The 15,551-nt window shown below is 40.2% G+C and overlaps 3 protein-coding genes across 3 annotated transcripts; 1 reads left to right on the top strand and 2 right to left on the bottom strand.

Annotated features, from left to right (window-relative positions):
• Positions 1-368: 368 nt before the first annotated feature.
• On the bottom strand, positions 369-5,720 carry mlf2 (myeloid leukemia factor 2). Its single transcript, XM_070911447.1, has 8 exons — positions 5,447-5,720; positions 3,571-3,682; positions 3,417-3,452; positions 2,711-2,764; positions 2,463-2,591; positions 1,990-2,149; positions 1,585-1,799; positions 369-830 (listed from the first exon to the last, which is right to left on the bottom strand). Exons 1-7 carry the CDS (start codon positions 5,488-5,490, stop codon positions 1,588-1,590), a joined length of 747 nt encoding a protein of 248 aa, XP_070767548.1. The 5' UTR covers positions 5,491-5,720; the 3' UTR covers positions 369-830; positions 1,585-1,587.
• A 1,769-nt stretch (positions 5,721-7,489) lies between these two features.
• On the top strand, positions 7,490-10,945 carry cdc42l (cell division cycle 42, like). Its single transcript, XM_070911451.1, has 6 exons — positions 7,490-7,537; positions 9,339-9,443; positions 9,597-9,669; positions 9,773-9,882; positions 10,348-10,545; positions 10,656-10,945. Exons 2-6 carry the CDS (start codon positions 9,339-9,341, stop codon positions 10,743-10,745), a joined length of 576 nt encoding a protein of 191 aa, XP_070767552.1. The 5' UTR covers positions 7,490-7,537; the 3' UTR covers positions 10,746-10,945.
• A 1,921-nt stretch (positions 10,946-12,866) lies between these two features.
• Positions 12,867-15,227, bottom strand: wnt4b (wingless-type MMTV integration site family, member 4b). The gene is made up of 8 exons (XM_070911444.1): positions 15,139-15,227; positions 14,585-14,738; positions 14,356-14,440; positions 14,109-14,240; positions 13,628-13,770; positions 13,392-13,532; positions 13,140-13,302; positions 12,867-13,036 (listed from the first exon to the last, which is right to left on the bottom strand). Exons 1-8 carry the CDS (start codon positions 15,225-15,227, stop codon positions 12,867-12,869), a joined length of 1,077 nt encoding a protein of 358 aa, XP_070767545.1.
• Between the last annotated feature and the right edge of the window lie 324 nt (positions 15,228-15,551).

Consider the following 15,551-nt stretch of genomic DNA (forward strand, 5'->3'; position numbering starts at 1 on the left):
CGGCAGGCAGGGAGCCTGCTATGGGAGTGATTTGTCAAAAGAGGAGGATTTTCATTGGCTGCTCCACTTGTGTGCTCCATCTGGATGTCACATGACCTGCAGACATGGTGGCACAGGAAAGAGGGAGCAAATACATGCACATGCAGTGGGGAGGAAAAAAATGTGTCGCTGATTTATCTGTTCAAAAGAGATGTGCACACTCTACAGCTGCACAGAACCAATAACTGAACACAAGTACAGAGGAGCAAAAAAACATATATTGACAGATTTATGCTGTACGTTCGCAAGCAATATCAAGCCTCAAACACAACCACAACAGAGACACATTTTGTAATTATCTAACAATGTTTAATGAACTTTTATTTAGTTAGATTAATTAGTTAACAGTATACAATTCAATTCACTGACACACTAGTGTCTTCACAAACATAAAATGGACTGTACAGCAGATGTACTGTATACTGTAGCACATAAGTGCAGTGGGCAGAAACACGTCAAGTTTTGAGAATGAGTATATATAAAGTGAGTGTAGTTATACCCATGTTTGCACAGGGGTGCCACTGTGTGTGTGTGTGTGTGTGTGTGTGTGTGTGTGTGTGTGTGTGTGTGTGTGTGTGTGAGAGAGAGAGTGGAGAAGTAGAGCTGTAAATGTAACTATCAAGTGTGAGGGGTTTCGTTGTGTGTATGTTGTTCATGTAAAGACAGTCCAGTCATATCAAACATTTACGACGGGCAGTTGTGACGTTCATCAACTTCCGTCTTCAGCGTGGTTCACAGCATCGGGGAAATCTTCCCTCAACTCCTTCCGTCTGGTCGCCCAAGTGTGACACCTGCAGGGACACCCAACCAAGGCCACGGTGTTCATTACAGACAGAAAGGCAGATGGAATCAACAGAGCTTAACACAACATGAACCATGGATGTCAAACCAAAATGGAGGTCCTAGATAGCACTGTGAGACACGCCCAGCAAAAGCCAGTTTAACGGTTTAGTGATCAAAAACAGCTTGCATCAAAAGTCTGACAGTATTATAAATTTAGGAACAAATTCTCACAATGGGACTGCGGTACAGACGGATGACAGGTTGATGACATGCATATTTTCTTCTCTTGCATTTATAACGTAGCGTTACAATTCATCACACATTCATCACACAATCTGACATGCCTCAAAATTAGACCCATCTCATACAGTCTAACATGCAATGAACCGGCAAGATCTCGGATATTGTACAGTGTATAGGACTCACCCAAGTGCACATCTTCACCATAGTGTACCAGTGTTATATCATTTTAAAAATGTTGGGTAACCCTGTCATGAAGGTTTGAGGATCACTCAAACCAGAATAAATACCCGGAGCCCTTACGTTGTTCAATTATGTAAAACTGATCCTCCAATAAAAAGCAAAAAGCAAAAATTGAACATAAGCTAAGCGACACTCAACACTTTCTGCACCTGCTTCAAACTAAGAACCATCTATTCTCTGGAGGGTTTTCATTGCACACATCTGGACAAAGTGTTTGAGTGACAAATTCCTTGAATGTGTACATATACTTTGCAAATAAAGCTGATTCTGATCTCTTACCTCTCACCAGTCGTAACGTGGACGGGTGTGGGGCTGGCGGTGTCTTGGGGACTCGTGCCGATGGCCTGGTGGGGGCGTTGAGCTGGGAGGGGCAGTAAGGGCCAGCTGCTGGCCTCCTGCCCGTCGATCTCGTCCGTAGTCCAGTGCCCGAGCAGTCGGGGGAACGTATCTTCCTGCCTCCCTCCTCCACTCCTCATCAAACGCTACGGCATCAGCTAGCAGAAACGAAGGGCAGGTTGTAACATATATCTGATGTCACTGCAGAATTATCAACTTCTAGGTGACTAAATACCATTACTTCTGTGTATTGTTAGGCCTGACAAATTGTTTTACTTCCTTTAAGTTTGCCGCCATATATATGAAACTGAGCTCTCTTGTACTATTCAAAGTTAGGCAATGACTCACTCTCATCAAGGTTAATGAAGTCTTGTCGCTCCTCGCGGTCTCCAGTGCGGCGATTTCGTGAACGCTCCATTATGTGTGCACGATCCCCAATATGGTGGCCGATGGCGAGACGCTCGAGGCCGCTCTCACTGTCCCTCATTGACTGCCGCGTCTCACGGATCTGAGGTGAAAAGTGACTCCGTTTACTAAAACAAGCAGGATGCTCTGCACTCTGAATGAACTCAGACTGACATGTTTGTATGACAACTATGATATTTATAGTGTACATGATCTATTTATTGTCACTACAATTACTGGCGATTTCATGTGTTAATGAGGCCAGAAGGCCACAGTCATGCCTGGACTAACAAAGCATGAAGGCCACATGTCCAGTCAGGCTTTTGGAGGTTGAGTAATCAGATCTACTTATATGATACTAACCAGCACTCCCGACATGTACAGTAATAACATTAACAACTGTAAGTTACTCTCACCCCTCCAGGGCCTGTTCTCGTTGCACTGGTCTGCTGATAAACTTCAGGAGCCCCTAAATCTGAAGAGGAGTAGGAGATCACTGTTGAGGAGGAAAACGTCTGACAGTTTGGTGAACCGGACATTCTTTCCTATAAGAAGAAAAATAATAAAAAGTAAATAGAAGGTGAGTATTGTTCAGACACACAGGTTTCATTCATGAGGGTAATTACTTTGTGTTTACTTGAAATTGGTGGACAGAACTACTCACCACGTTTCCCATCATTTCTCCCATCATGCCAAACATATCCATGAACCCTCCACCCTGCAGAAAGAAATGAAAGGAGATCTTTAAAATTCTCATTTGATGAAACATCAAGTATAAAGTATAAGAGTGGTACACCTCTAAAACAACAGTGCTCGTTGTCAGTTCAGTGCCACCAGGGTCATCCTTTCAGCCCCACAACCTTTCTTTCAAAGCAAAAATGTATAGATGACTATATACTTCTTTGGCCATATTGGTATTTACATGAACTCTGGTAAAGATAAAATAAGATAAAATAATCCTTTATTAATCCCTCAGCAGGGACATTTGCATTGTTCCAGCAGCATACAGGATAGTGCAATAGAGACATAAGTAGAGAATCAAGATTTAATAAATAAAAACAATAAAGACTGTTATAAAAAAGCTACTAAAACCAAAAAACTGAAATTTACAAGTTTAAAAATTCACAGAAAGAAAGAAGTAAAGGAAAAAGGGATTATACTGGATTGCACATAGAGGTGTGGGTATTGCACCATTGTTACATTCAGAAATATGTGAATTGTCCATTCCGGTGTGTGTGTGTGTAGTGTACTGGGAGCAGTGCTGATTGTAAAGTCACTTGATAGTACATGTGTAATCTGTAAGACACTTTCAGACATATAAGTTCTATATTTCGCAGGTATTGAAGGAGGTCGTAGAAGCAGCTACTCACCATTCCCATCATGCCAAAGGGGGTCAGCTGACCAGCCTAGAAGAAAATGCACAATTTTAACTCAAAAAATACAATAGATAAACTAATGTGGATACCAAATACATGAAACATACAAAACACATGAATACAGTCAATGCACATAGCAGACCGCTACCTGTCTACGTGGTGCACGGTGTGGCTGCATCTGGGGGGCGAGAGCAAAGGGGTCCATGCCAAACGGTCCAAACAGAACCCTCATCTGCTGCCTGTGAGCTGCAAATGGATCCCTAGAAGAAAACACAAATTACACTGAAACCTTTTGACTTCTGATGAGTTCCTGTGAATTGACTGAGTGTAACTGGGTGACTAGACTCACATATATGAGGAGGGAAGATTTCAAAATAGGATGTGACACATTAGTAGGGAATGGGTTTCAAAACTCGATACTGTTTTGGTCCCGAGTGAAATGTGTCCATAGTACTAAGTTAAAAAAACTGTAAAGTACTGAAAATTTGTGTAGAATGCCTACTCAGAATTGTAATCTTATTCTTTTATCAAATATTTACAGATTTCAATCATAATTTTACCATTTATAGATTGTATTTAATGTTCAAAATTTTCTAGATTGGGAAGGAAAAATGGGTGTTGTAAAACAAACATGTTTATCTTCCTCAAAGTAAGGTATTGAAACAAGTATCACAATCTGTGCCAAATGTCTGGATTTGTATCAACACCAGTATCGAACATTACCTCACCCTACAGATCGCATGTGATCTCCTCTTGCTGAGAACCCAGTTTGAGTTCCCAAAGCTCTACTGAGCCCAGCAATTAAAGAGTCTAAGACTGCAACTAACAACTATTTTCAATTGTGATTCATGTATTTATTATCTTTTCAATTAAATCATAATTGTTCTGTGAGGAATGCACTGGACTTATTTGACATGAGCACAGATGGAGAAGTAGTGAACAGGTTCCATTTCAAAGCATTTATCATCTTTTCTTTCAGCTTAAGTCAGGTGTAGTTGAGTGGCTACAAATTGAAAGAAAGTCTAACATCTTAAATCTAAAAAATCTTATCTTAAATCTATCACGTCATCTTAACACGGGGGGGTTTAGTCTATAAAATGTCAGAAAATAATGGAAAATGTCCAGAACAAGTTTGCAGACCCCAAGACGTTCAATTTACAATTATGTTAAAAACAGACAAAAAAAAGCAAATCCTCACATTTAAGAGGCTGGAACCAGTGAGTGTTTGGCATTTATACTTGACAAATGAGACAAAAGATTATCAATTAACTAATAAATTAAGCGACTAATTGTTTCAACTCATAAATTTGTGTACGATTTCCTATTTTTGTTTTGTTTTCCAGCATGGAAGGAGCTCAAAAACTTTTGCTAATCGATTTTCTTTTACAGCGAAAATGCCAAATCTTGTCTGTTTCCACCTTCTCAAATGTGAAGATTTGAGTGCTAATGGTGTGACAGGTGGTGAACGAGGTTGTGTGTGTATATGCAGCAGGTCTATGAAATGTTCCAGATTTACTCAACTCCTTCAAATCAGTTTCTTGTGAATGCATATATCTGCAATAATATATATATTTATTTATTTATTTAGCAAAAGGCAGGGTGGTCACCAATTTTCAGTTTGATATATTTGTTGTATGTAGGGAATACTCTTCAGGAAATGTGATGAAAAGATGTTCCGATACCTAGACTAGAAAATCAATTGCCACCTGCCATCAATTAGCTAAATCTCAATCTCAAAGTTATTTGGGAAACAACGGGAAGTTATACCAGTAGTGCCAATTGCCATTTTAGCTACTGATTGGTTAACCAAGTCCTGTTGGGCTCTGACAGCATTTTTTGTTATTGTCTATCCAATATGGTGGACCACTGTAGGCCCCCACAGCTGGCTGGGGTAACGTTAGGTACCTGCTTAAGGCACAGTGAAAAAATATGACTTAGCGTGCCAATGTGTACATTTTCCACCTATTGCAAAACACAGAGAGGTAACGCTGTCGGAATAAAATGTAATTAATGTCAATACTTACATCATGTAGGGGTCGTCATCAACGTCATTCAAGTACCGAAACATGCTAGGTGATTTAACTCAGCTGGCTGATGCTAGCCAGCTAGCTAGGTAAACAGTCGTGTTTTTCAAGGATGAAATACAATGACGAATTCAAACTCTTATCAGGCTGAAATGGAGGACCTTTTACAAGCTCCGTCACGAAAATACTAAATCACTGCTACTGTTTACCAAAGAGACAGAAAGCTCAGTCCCACTAGATAGTAAATTCCAGAAACCTGGACCAAACATGAAAACGGAAGTCGGTCCTCTGACAAAGAGAAGCTACACTACTATCAAGTTAGCATCACAGCTAACAACCGGGATTTCCGGTCTCTGTATTTTTCAAAATAAAGTATTTCCCTAGAGGACATTTTAGCAAACTTTTTTTACACAATGCCATGATTTAGAATGTGAAATATTGTAAACCAAAATGTAAAAAGATTACATTTAACTAAACTACTAAAGCTCACCATAATAAACTCATATTTTGAAAGTTTTTTTCTATAAATGTGGAGTTTAATACAACAGATGCCAAAAGAGCAGTATGCCATTCATTTTATTATCAACAACTGTGCTTTTCCTACTGTGATGTCACAGAAAAACTCAAAACTTCTTCCATGTAAATGGTCTACTGAGGCTGGATTACCAACTGGGAAAACGGACAACTGGCCCCTAGACCCCAGACCCCAAACAGGGGCCACGGCTCCAGGTTTGCTGTGTGACAATTAGTTTGTGATCATTTCAAATTTATTTGGTAATACTGTATGTGTCATTAAAGTTCAATATAATTAAAATCAGAATCAACTTTATTGGCCAAGTATGTTGACATTTACTCATAAGATACAGATACAGCTAAACAAAGATAACAAGCTAAACATAAATTAAACATACAACTATTATACAGGCAAGACAGAAAGCTTTGTACAGGTCAGATTTGAGGTACAGGTAGTGCATGGAAGCGCAAATAATGATGAATATATATTGTATGAATAATGATTGGTTTGTGTGAATATATTGTGACTATATACACAGTATGTACAGTCTTCTTAGACAGTGTCTATGATGCTTAGAGCTATTGCACAATGTTTGTTACAGTATTATTATTGCATACTGTATATCCATGTTTATTTCACAGGAATTGTTTTTATACCTCTCTTGGCTGATGAGACGTAATTGTTCATGAGTGTGATGGTGTGTGGAAAAAAAGAGTTATGTAGTATGATATGTCTGGCTGTTGGTGTACAGTGTCCTACTAGAAGGAAGAAGCTGAAACAGGTTATATCCAGGATGTGAAAGGTCAGCAATGATTTCTTCTGGCCATTTCATGACTCCTGAAAGATACACCTCCATGTGTACTGAAGTCATATGGGCCTTAAGGCCCTTTCCTGTTGAGTGACACTCTCGTTTTATTGTTGTGATTTCCCGTTTACAAACTAATTATCAATTAGTAAAAAATCCATACACAACGCACAAATAGCATGAGACCAAGTTGTCATTCACTTATGGGAGACAAAGGTCAGCTCATGATAGAGAATAGAAAAGTTGATCTTACTTTGAGGAATGGAAGCTTGTCTTACAGAGAAATATCAGAAAAAAAGTATCTTTTGCCTCAAAAATACTCAATACTCAACTACAATTGCTGATAATAACATCATAGATGTAGAATAGATTAGAAACAATCCAACCAAATACATTATACAAAATTATACAAAATAATTAAAATTAGATCCACCTCAACCAGCTACAACATTAAAATACTACTTAAACATAAATGCATAAGTAACAATAATATAATCTGCATAATGGATACTTTTACTTTTGATACTTTCAGTACATTTTGCTTCTGTACTTTTATTTGAATGAGATTTTGGAGTAGGAAATGGGGTATTTTTACACTGAATATAGATAGATAGATAGACAGATGTCCTGCTGTGTGCGGTTCTGTCCAGCAGGCGGCGGTGTTTCTATTCTACATCTGTAAATGTGGCTCGTCTGGTCTGCGGCTGCGCTCAAAGTAATTCGACCCTCAAACCCGGATGTAACCAACGCCTAACCTGTCCGAAGAAAAACGGTGAGTAGAGTTAGAAAACAGTCTGAAATACCTATTTATGGTTAATTACACTATGGGACAAATATAGCAGAGTCACCTTGACAATATAACGTTTCTACAAAGAAGAAACGCTTGTTTATTGGTTTTATAAATTCGCGGGGCGTTGAAGTTTCCTAGCCAACAAGCTCAAATTAGTGTTGGCTAACATCAATCTGGTTGATGAAGTTGTCACATTTGTCAATTATCACCGCTGGTTGTGCGATTATTTTCTTGTGTTTGGCGTTATAGATTGAGCTGTTTGTAGTTTAGAAAGTAAGCTAACTGAGGCAACAAAGTGACAGTTGACAGACACATACTAACGTTTTCATTTTCTCACTTTATCAATCTGAGCTAATACAATCACTTAACTACAGTCAGGCTCAACTTTAGTGAACTGCTCGCTTTATGTTGGTTATAGCTTCAGAATTTCAAGTGTTTGCTTAAAGTTACAGCAGTTTTCAGCCCTCAGTTTATCCCATGAACAACTTATTTAGCGGAAGTGTTGGGCAGTATCCGCTTCTAAATTACATTGGGCTAATAGGCCGTCGTTTTTTTCTCTCTTTAACATCTCTGGTATGCAGCCTATGCGGAAGTTCACTGTCATCAATAATCTTTTGCACGCACATGTAATAACAAGCATGGTACGACGACTGTGAAGTGGTTTTCTTTTTTCTTCCAGTGAGAGCTTTACTTACCACTGCAAATACCACAAAATGGGAATGTATAAATAATATAAAATAATTGATTGATCTTTTCAGCACACCTGCACTTGATAAAGCATTAATTAAGAGTCTCATTACAATCTGAGAGCCTTTCAATTGACATGTCACACGAGGCTAAATGATCAGCCCTCTGTATAATACAGTTCAACAGCACCACAAACTACATCCTCAAAAATGATCATAAAGTTGAATCATCACCTCTCTAAAACAAAAACTGAACATTATAATCTTTTTGAAGGTAGGATTTATTGCAGGACTGTTGTATTAGACTGCATTCGTTTTAGCTCAGTGTGCCTAATAAACTGGCAACTGAGTGTAAGCTCAAGATGTGTTGTGTTTGTAAAATCTTTTAACATATTTTGTCAAATAAATGCAATGGATTCAAAATGATCAAAAGTAAAAGTACTCACTGCACAAAATGCCCCATGGGAGTGTTATAGTACTATGTACGTATGCACAATCATGTAAGAAGCAATTTAATGTTGTAGCTGGTCTAGCTGGTGTGGTCTGGCTAATTTTAACTACTTCAAATACTGTATGACAGTTTAATTTGTACTAATACATCATACTTTATAAAGTTATCATATGTTTTGTATGCAAGATCTCTGCCATGGCTTCCGGATAATCTAGTGGAGTAAAAGTACTCATTAGGCCCCAGAGCCACCCCTTTCAGAGTAGTATACTACTGTGCATTATTATTACTTAAGCATTACTGTGTAAGCAGCATTTATTGGTTGTAGCTGCTTAAATTAGAGCTGATTTTAACTAGTAACCAACTATATTTGTCAAATGAATGTGGAGGAGTAAAAAGTACAATACTGAATAAAGCAAAAAAAAAAAACTACTGAAGTACATATATAAATACATATAACATTGCCTTGCCTGTTGATGTAAATGTGTGGCCATTCATGTTGCTTCACATGTTGTATATGAGGCCAGACTTGACATAAACCTTGAATATGATATTTAGACTTCTTGTGTATTACTTCCTCTCTCAGTGTCTGGCTAGCGTATTTGCAGACACTCTTGTGATGTTTCTTATTTTCTCTTTATCCCTGTAGATGCAGACTATAAAATGTGTAGTTGTAGGGGACGGTGCAGTAGGAAAGACTTGCTTACTGATCTCCTACACAACCAACAAGTTCCCCTCAGAATATGTGCCTACGGTAAGAAGATTTAAGTATTGTATGTCGTAAACACATTGACTTAGAAACACCCCTTTCCTTTTAATATTTCTTCATGGCTAAAATACAATGCAATCAAACATGCTGCCTTTCGTTTTAGTCAAATTTATAGTCTTTTTTTTTGTGTGCTCAAAGGTTTTTGACAATTATGCAGTGACAGTGATGATTGGGGGAGAGCCCTATACACTTGGGCTATTTGACACAGCAGGTAACACAAATGTCTTTCAAAGTCTCTCTTTTTCTCTCTTATTTCTGTCACTCTAAAACAAATAGAAAAACGTCCCTGTCTCCCTTGTCATTGTTGCTCTCAGGTCAGGAGGATTATGACAGGCTGCGTCCTCTCAGCTATCCACAGACAGATGTCTTCCTTGTATGTTTCTCGGTCGTCTCTCCCTCATCATTTGAAAACGTCAAAGAAAAGGTCAGTTTTTAAATAATTTTTTCACTGATTGACCTTTGTTGTTAAATGTGTCTCACGTGCTGGTTTGCAGAATTAGTTTGACAGACATGTAGGTTTAGGATTATTTTCATTATCAATTCAGATTCAGATCATTTTGTCAATTAATCATTTAATTGTTAGGTATATAAAATGGCAGAAAATAGTGAAAAATGGTCATCACAATTTCCTTGTTTCCTAAGGTGACATCACCAAATGTGTTGTTTTGTCTGACCAATAGTCCAAAAAAGATAGTAAGTTTACTGTAACTTCACACAAAAAAAGTGACAAGTGAAACAAGGGAAAGTTTGGCATTTTTGCTTAAATGATTACTTAAACGAATAATCCATTATCAGAATAGTTGCCGATTAATTTTCTGTCAGTTGACTATTTGATGAATCTACTAATCATGCAAATTTAATCTTTGTATCTTTTTTTTTTCCTTCCCAGTGGGTTCCTGAGATTTCTCACCACTGCCAACGCACACCCTTCCTGTTAGTGGGCACACAGATGGACCTGCGGGAAGATAGCAACACAGTTGAGAAGCTGGCAAAGAACAAACAGCGCCCCCTATATCCTGAGAGTGGAGAGAAGCTGGCTCGCGACCTCAAGGCTGTCAAATACGTGGAGTGCTCTGCTCTGACGCAGGTACGGCGCACTGAAACTGAAAGCAACATGATATTTGTTAAATCAGGCAACAATAACAGACAGTATTCAAATGTTTGCTCTATGTTTTCTTTTGTCTTCTTTTCAAACAGCGAGGGCTTAAGAACGTGTTTGACGAGGCCATCCTGGCAGCCTTGGAGCCTCCTGAGACTAAAACCAAGAGAAAGTGCGTTCTTCTATAGATGAACAACGACATTGAGAGACGAAACGGTGTAAGAAATAGGTGGGGTGAATCAAAACATCAGAAAGACCAATGGCCATTATGAAAAAAAAGGACAAAACAAAAGGGGAAGGGAGGTACAATGCCGTTGAGACTCGTTCTAATACACGTGTACACTGATTGTGCCTTCAAAATAAACTTTGAAAGAGGAGCAAAACTTCAGCATGCAGTAAATGCAGCAAGTGTCACCATCTCCTTCTCTGAAAGCTTTTAAAATTGTTCTCTGCAGTGTTCTCTTTACAAACATTCAGGTGGGGCGGGCCCCCCCAGCCTGTCACTGTTGCTCCATTTGTTTTTTAGAAAAGACAACGATTCTTTCATCTAGTTGCCTTTGGCCTCCTCTGTGTTTTACTTGTTGTGGCCTATTGGGGCTTTTAAGCCCAGTGTAGGGAAACATAAATGAGGAAACACTTTTAACATTAAGTTTTTTAGTGAAATTTACATACAAGGGGCAACTTAATGTTAAGTGGTACTCTATTTGCTTTCTTTTCTGATCCTTTTGGATTGAATAATGAAAGCGAATGAAATAGATGTATTGTCACTCAAAACAAAAGTAGATCTCTGTAATGGTTACTTTCTTCTAATTCCCAGAGACTTCTGGGGAGGCCAAGTGCATTTTCTCCTATTTCCCTTCTTCAGTTGACTTATGAATTTCTATTTTATTCTTCTTTTGTTTATATTGTATTGATTCTGTGACTCTGTTTTGGGAATTTTTTTAGCAGTTACTCATTTTGAAACTTGAGTTTTTATTTTATCAAGATTTTTTTTTATTGCTAGACTACCAACTTTGAGCGATTGATAATATAACAAATTAAGTTGTAATGTATTTTGAATAGATCTTAATCTTAATAGAGATTGAGATGATAACCTTTTGCTAGTAAATTGCTGGGTGTTTGTAATCACAGGATATTTTTAATAAAATGGTTTAATGGAAAGTAGCCATTGTTTTGTATGTTTGAAGGAGAATGCTACATGCATAACAAATCATAAGAGAGCTACGTCTAGTTAACCGCAGCAAAGGTGTTGCGTGTAGTTTGTCTTATGAACAAACAGCTGAGTGTATCTTTGAGGCCTAACAAATGTGTTAAATGTTTCTATACATATACAATTCTATACAATTCTTTATAAAGTAAAATCAATATTTGAATATTTGAAAACTGAGCAGGAATGTGATTCACGTCACTTGAGTGAAAAAGATGCATAAACATAATACCAAAATCTATACAAATATAAAAGAAATAGCCCATGAATGTCTCCAAACTACAGGGGCCCACTCATCAAACATTGCTCCAGAGTGCCTCTAGTGGTCAAAAACTCCATAGGGTACCTTTAACTGTGCAGCTAAACTATGTGACTTAGTCAGGAATTTCAAGTATGACAATATCTTAGACACATCTGGGCAATAAGAAACTCAAGAAACATATTTTGGATAAATCTACTGTATTTATTAGATTTTTTGAACAGACCTAAAAAGGTGTCACATGAAGGTGAGGGACAAAACACAAGACAGACACTGATGTAAGTAAAAGTTATTCTTGCTATTTAAGATGTTGTTGTTGGAGACTGGAGTGAAGCAAAGACTCGTATATAAATAAATAAACCAGAATAGAGAAGTCTATGACACAATAGTTTGCATAAAATAGAAATAGACCTGCAATGTTTCCGTTAGTTCTGGTTAAGTTCAGCTTTAAAAGCTTTGTCAGTTCAGTGTGAGATTAACTGTTGAGCGTGTTCATGTGTATTTGTGTGCATGCATGTCCATGCCTGCCCACCTGTCGGTCTCTTAATGTGATTTTAGTTTGTACTTACTGTTGATGCTTTGTCATTGTTCTTTGTGTTTACACATGCTCTAACTTTGCAGCGTTTACAACAGAATCCTCAAACTTAACTCTGTCTTCACTGCTTCAGTTGAAAAGGAGTTAAATTAAGACTGCTTTTGGCCAGAGTTTAAGATAATTTGGTGCTAAAGGTGTGAATTAAAAAGTGTTACGTTGTCCTTATACCGTCTTGTGTTCACAAGTGTCTGTCTAGTGGTGTGTTCGGGTCTTTCTGCTCAGGCGGTTTGGTCTTGTTTTGGGCCTGCTTAGACTCTGCAGGTGTGAATGGTGACTGTGTTCTTGCACTGCTGGCAGCGGACTGAGCAGCACCAGGAAAACTTGCAGGAGCAGCGCTGCACCACCTCAGCCCGGCCCGCTCTGTAACCCGGCCCGCAGCACACCAGCTCACAGCCGTCTGGTGCCAGCCGAGAGGTTCCTGAGTTTTAGAAGAGAGCAACATCATTTTTCTGTGATTGTTTTGATTGATAAGTTGGATTATCTAGACTGTCACTGTGAGATGGTCTTGGCGTTGATCTTACCATTACATCTCCTACCAGCAGTCCCGGGGATACCGTTGTCAGGGTCGAGATGGCAGAAATCTGGGGAGGGCGCAAGGTACACAAGGTCTCTGGCAGCAGGGGGTTTGACCTGCGGGTCACGGGGGAGCAGGGCTGTCCTGGATCCTATACGAGTCAGGCGAACCTAAAGAGAAGGAGGATGTTGAGAGCGATAGTTCATGAGTTCATAAGTTCCCAACTGAGCTGAAAGAAGCACAAGGCGTATTCTGATACCTCTGTGGCTCCATCAAAGCGTTCCTTGAGCACAACGCCGACGCGCCTGAATGGAGGCATCACCTTCCAGCAGGTCCTCAACTCACAGGAGCCAGAGACGCCATGACACTTGCACTCCACCTGCATGTTGTGAAGGATGGCCTGAGGATGAGAGAAGAGTGAATATATAAGTGGAGCAGATTGTCACTGACAGTTGGAAATTAAGTGAGATGTCGTCAAAGAGTGTGTCCAACGACCTTTCGACCAGCCTCGTTGTTGTGGAGGTTCATGAGTGGTCGCCCAGCTGAAAGCCCCTTGGCTCGTTCTGGTTCATCCACAAATGTTTGGGAGAAAGCCACACCATAGGACAGGTTGTCACTGCACCCTGACCACTGGAAACCTGTGGTTGGACAGAGAGACAGTACTGGGGATCATTGAACCCTTGAAACAATTGCTCTTTTTAATTTAAAGCTGAAAAAGATGGCTGTTCGATACTAAGTCCACACTGGATCACACAAGGCAGAAGCAGCTGCTGCACCACTGTCTGTGGCTTCTATCTCTCATCCATATTGTACTTATGGCCATGACCTGCTGTGACATCACTGCCTGGGATGTGGACATCAGTGCTTCATATTTGATAGTTTGAACCCACAGAAAACAGTGTAGCAGCAGGGATGCGTGTGTGACTCAGTGTTGGATTCACCCGTTACATTTTCATGCAGTGGACTCCAAGCTCACCCTCTGGGCTGACCCCCCTGACCTTCCTGTCACAGCCACACCTCTCCAGCTCCCCGCGGGTGCAGGCTCGGGTCACAGCCACTGCCACGGCTGCTGAGGACAAAGCATGCACAAAGGCCGCCTCACGAGTCCCTGAATCCAAAATGGAGCACACAAACACGGAAATTCTTATTTTGAAGTTCATATAAGTGCTGCTCAATGTATAGATTCATCAGCAGGTAATTCTCCATAACACATTTTAGCATACCTTGGTTCATGACTCTGCCAAATACATTGATCCCACGTGCAGTGGTGGAACAGTTCCAGCGGCGATTCCTGAACTGGTGCTGGCACTGAGTTAGACAGGGACATGCATAGCAGTGAGATCTTGTAAAAGATGATGCTGACAATGATGGCATAATGAAATGAGTGGGTGTTTTGAGACAACTGGTGATGATGCCTGCAGGTCATGACCTGGGGACTTCTTCTGACCATACCTCTTCTATGACCATCTCTGCTGCCTTGCGTACGGACTCCATGACCTCCCCTCGCGCCCTGCACACCCCCACCTGCCCTGGGGTCAGCCCCCTCAGCCGCGCACATGGGGCAGCACCGGACACAGGCCTGGAGCGAGGCAGCCTCGCCAGGGAGCTGGGATACAAAGGTGGAGAGCGGTATCGTGAGTCAGATCAGGCTAGGAAAGGCAAATGATTAGCCAAGGGGACAAAAAGAGAGGCTGCATACTAAAGAAAAGAGGGAGGGAGTGAAAGAGGAAGAGCACATGAAGAGGAGAAAAGAGGGTACAAAAAGGATGAAGAGGTAACGACCAGAGAGAGTTTTAGAGAGGATGGAAACAAGGGGAAGACCAGGCAAAGAAGACAGAGAAGGCACAGTGAAGGCAGAGAGAAAGAAAAGAGAAAAGGTCACCAGGAGAGAGACAAAGAGAGGGGAGCGACTGAAAGAGATTTAGAGACATGTCACCATCTTTTAAAAGTTATAGCATGACAAACAAACTCCCTCTTTCTCTTCCTTTCTCGCAAGCTAGACTTACAGCCAGTTGGTTGCCATGGTGGGGTGGGTTGCCCATAGCAACAGGAGGAGGAGTGGTGCCGTGAGATTGACAGTGGAGACAGTTGGCATCAGACTGTCTGTCTGTCTGTCCTTCTCCGTGCGTCAGGCTGGGTCTTTGGACAGCACGCTGCCCGTCTCCACAGTTGAAGAGATCTGTCCGTCTGTTTGTTGTGGTGTTGATTTATGTTTCTGGCCCAGAGTCTGGGGATGATCCCCGCATATCTGTTGAAATGACAAAGTTAGCAGGTCAGAGACAAAAACACTGCTGGAGTAGTTGATCATCCCTTTTAAACTTTGACAAAACAATAATTTCATGACCTATGACCCTTGTGTAATCATGCAGCTTTGAAAGCTGCAAATATGAGACAACAAAACATTTACTAAGACTGTACG

This window comes from Enoplosus armatus, chromosome 9 (genome assembly GCF_043641665.1).
Source record: "Enoplosus armatus isolate fEnoArm2 chromosome 9, fEnoArm2.hap1, whole genome shotgun sequence".
In the NCBI taxonomy this organism is placed as follows: Eukaryota; Metazoa; Chordata; class Actinopteri; order Centrarchiformes; family Enoplosidae; genus Enoplosus; species Enoplosus armatus.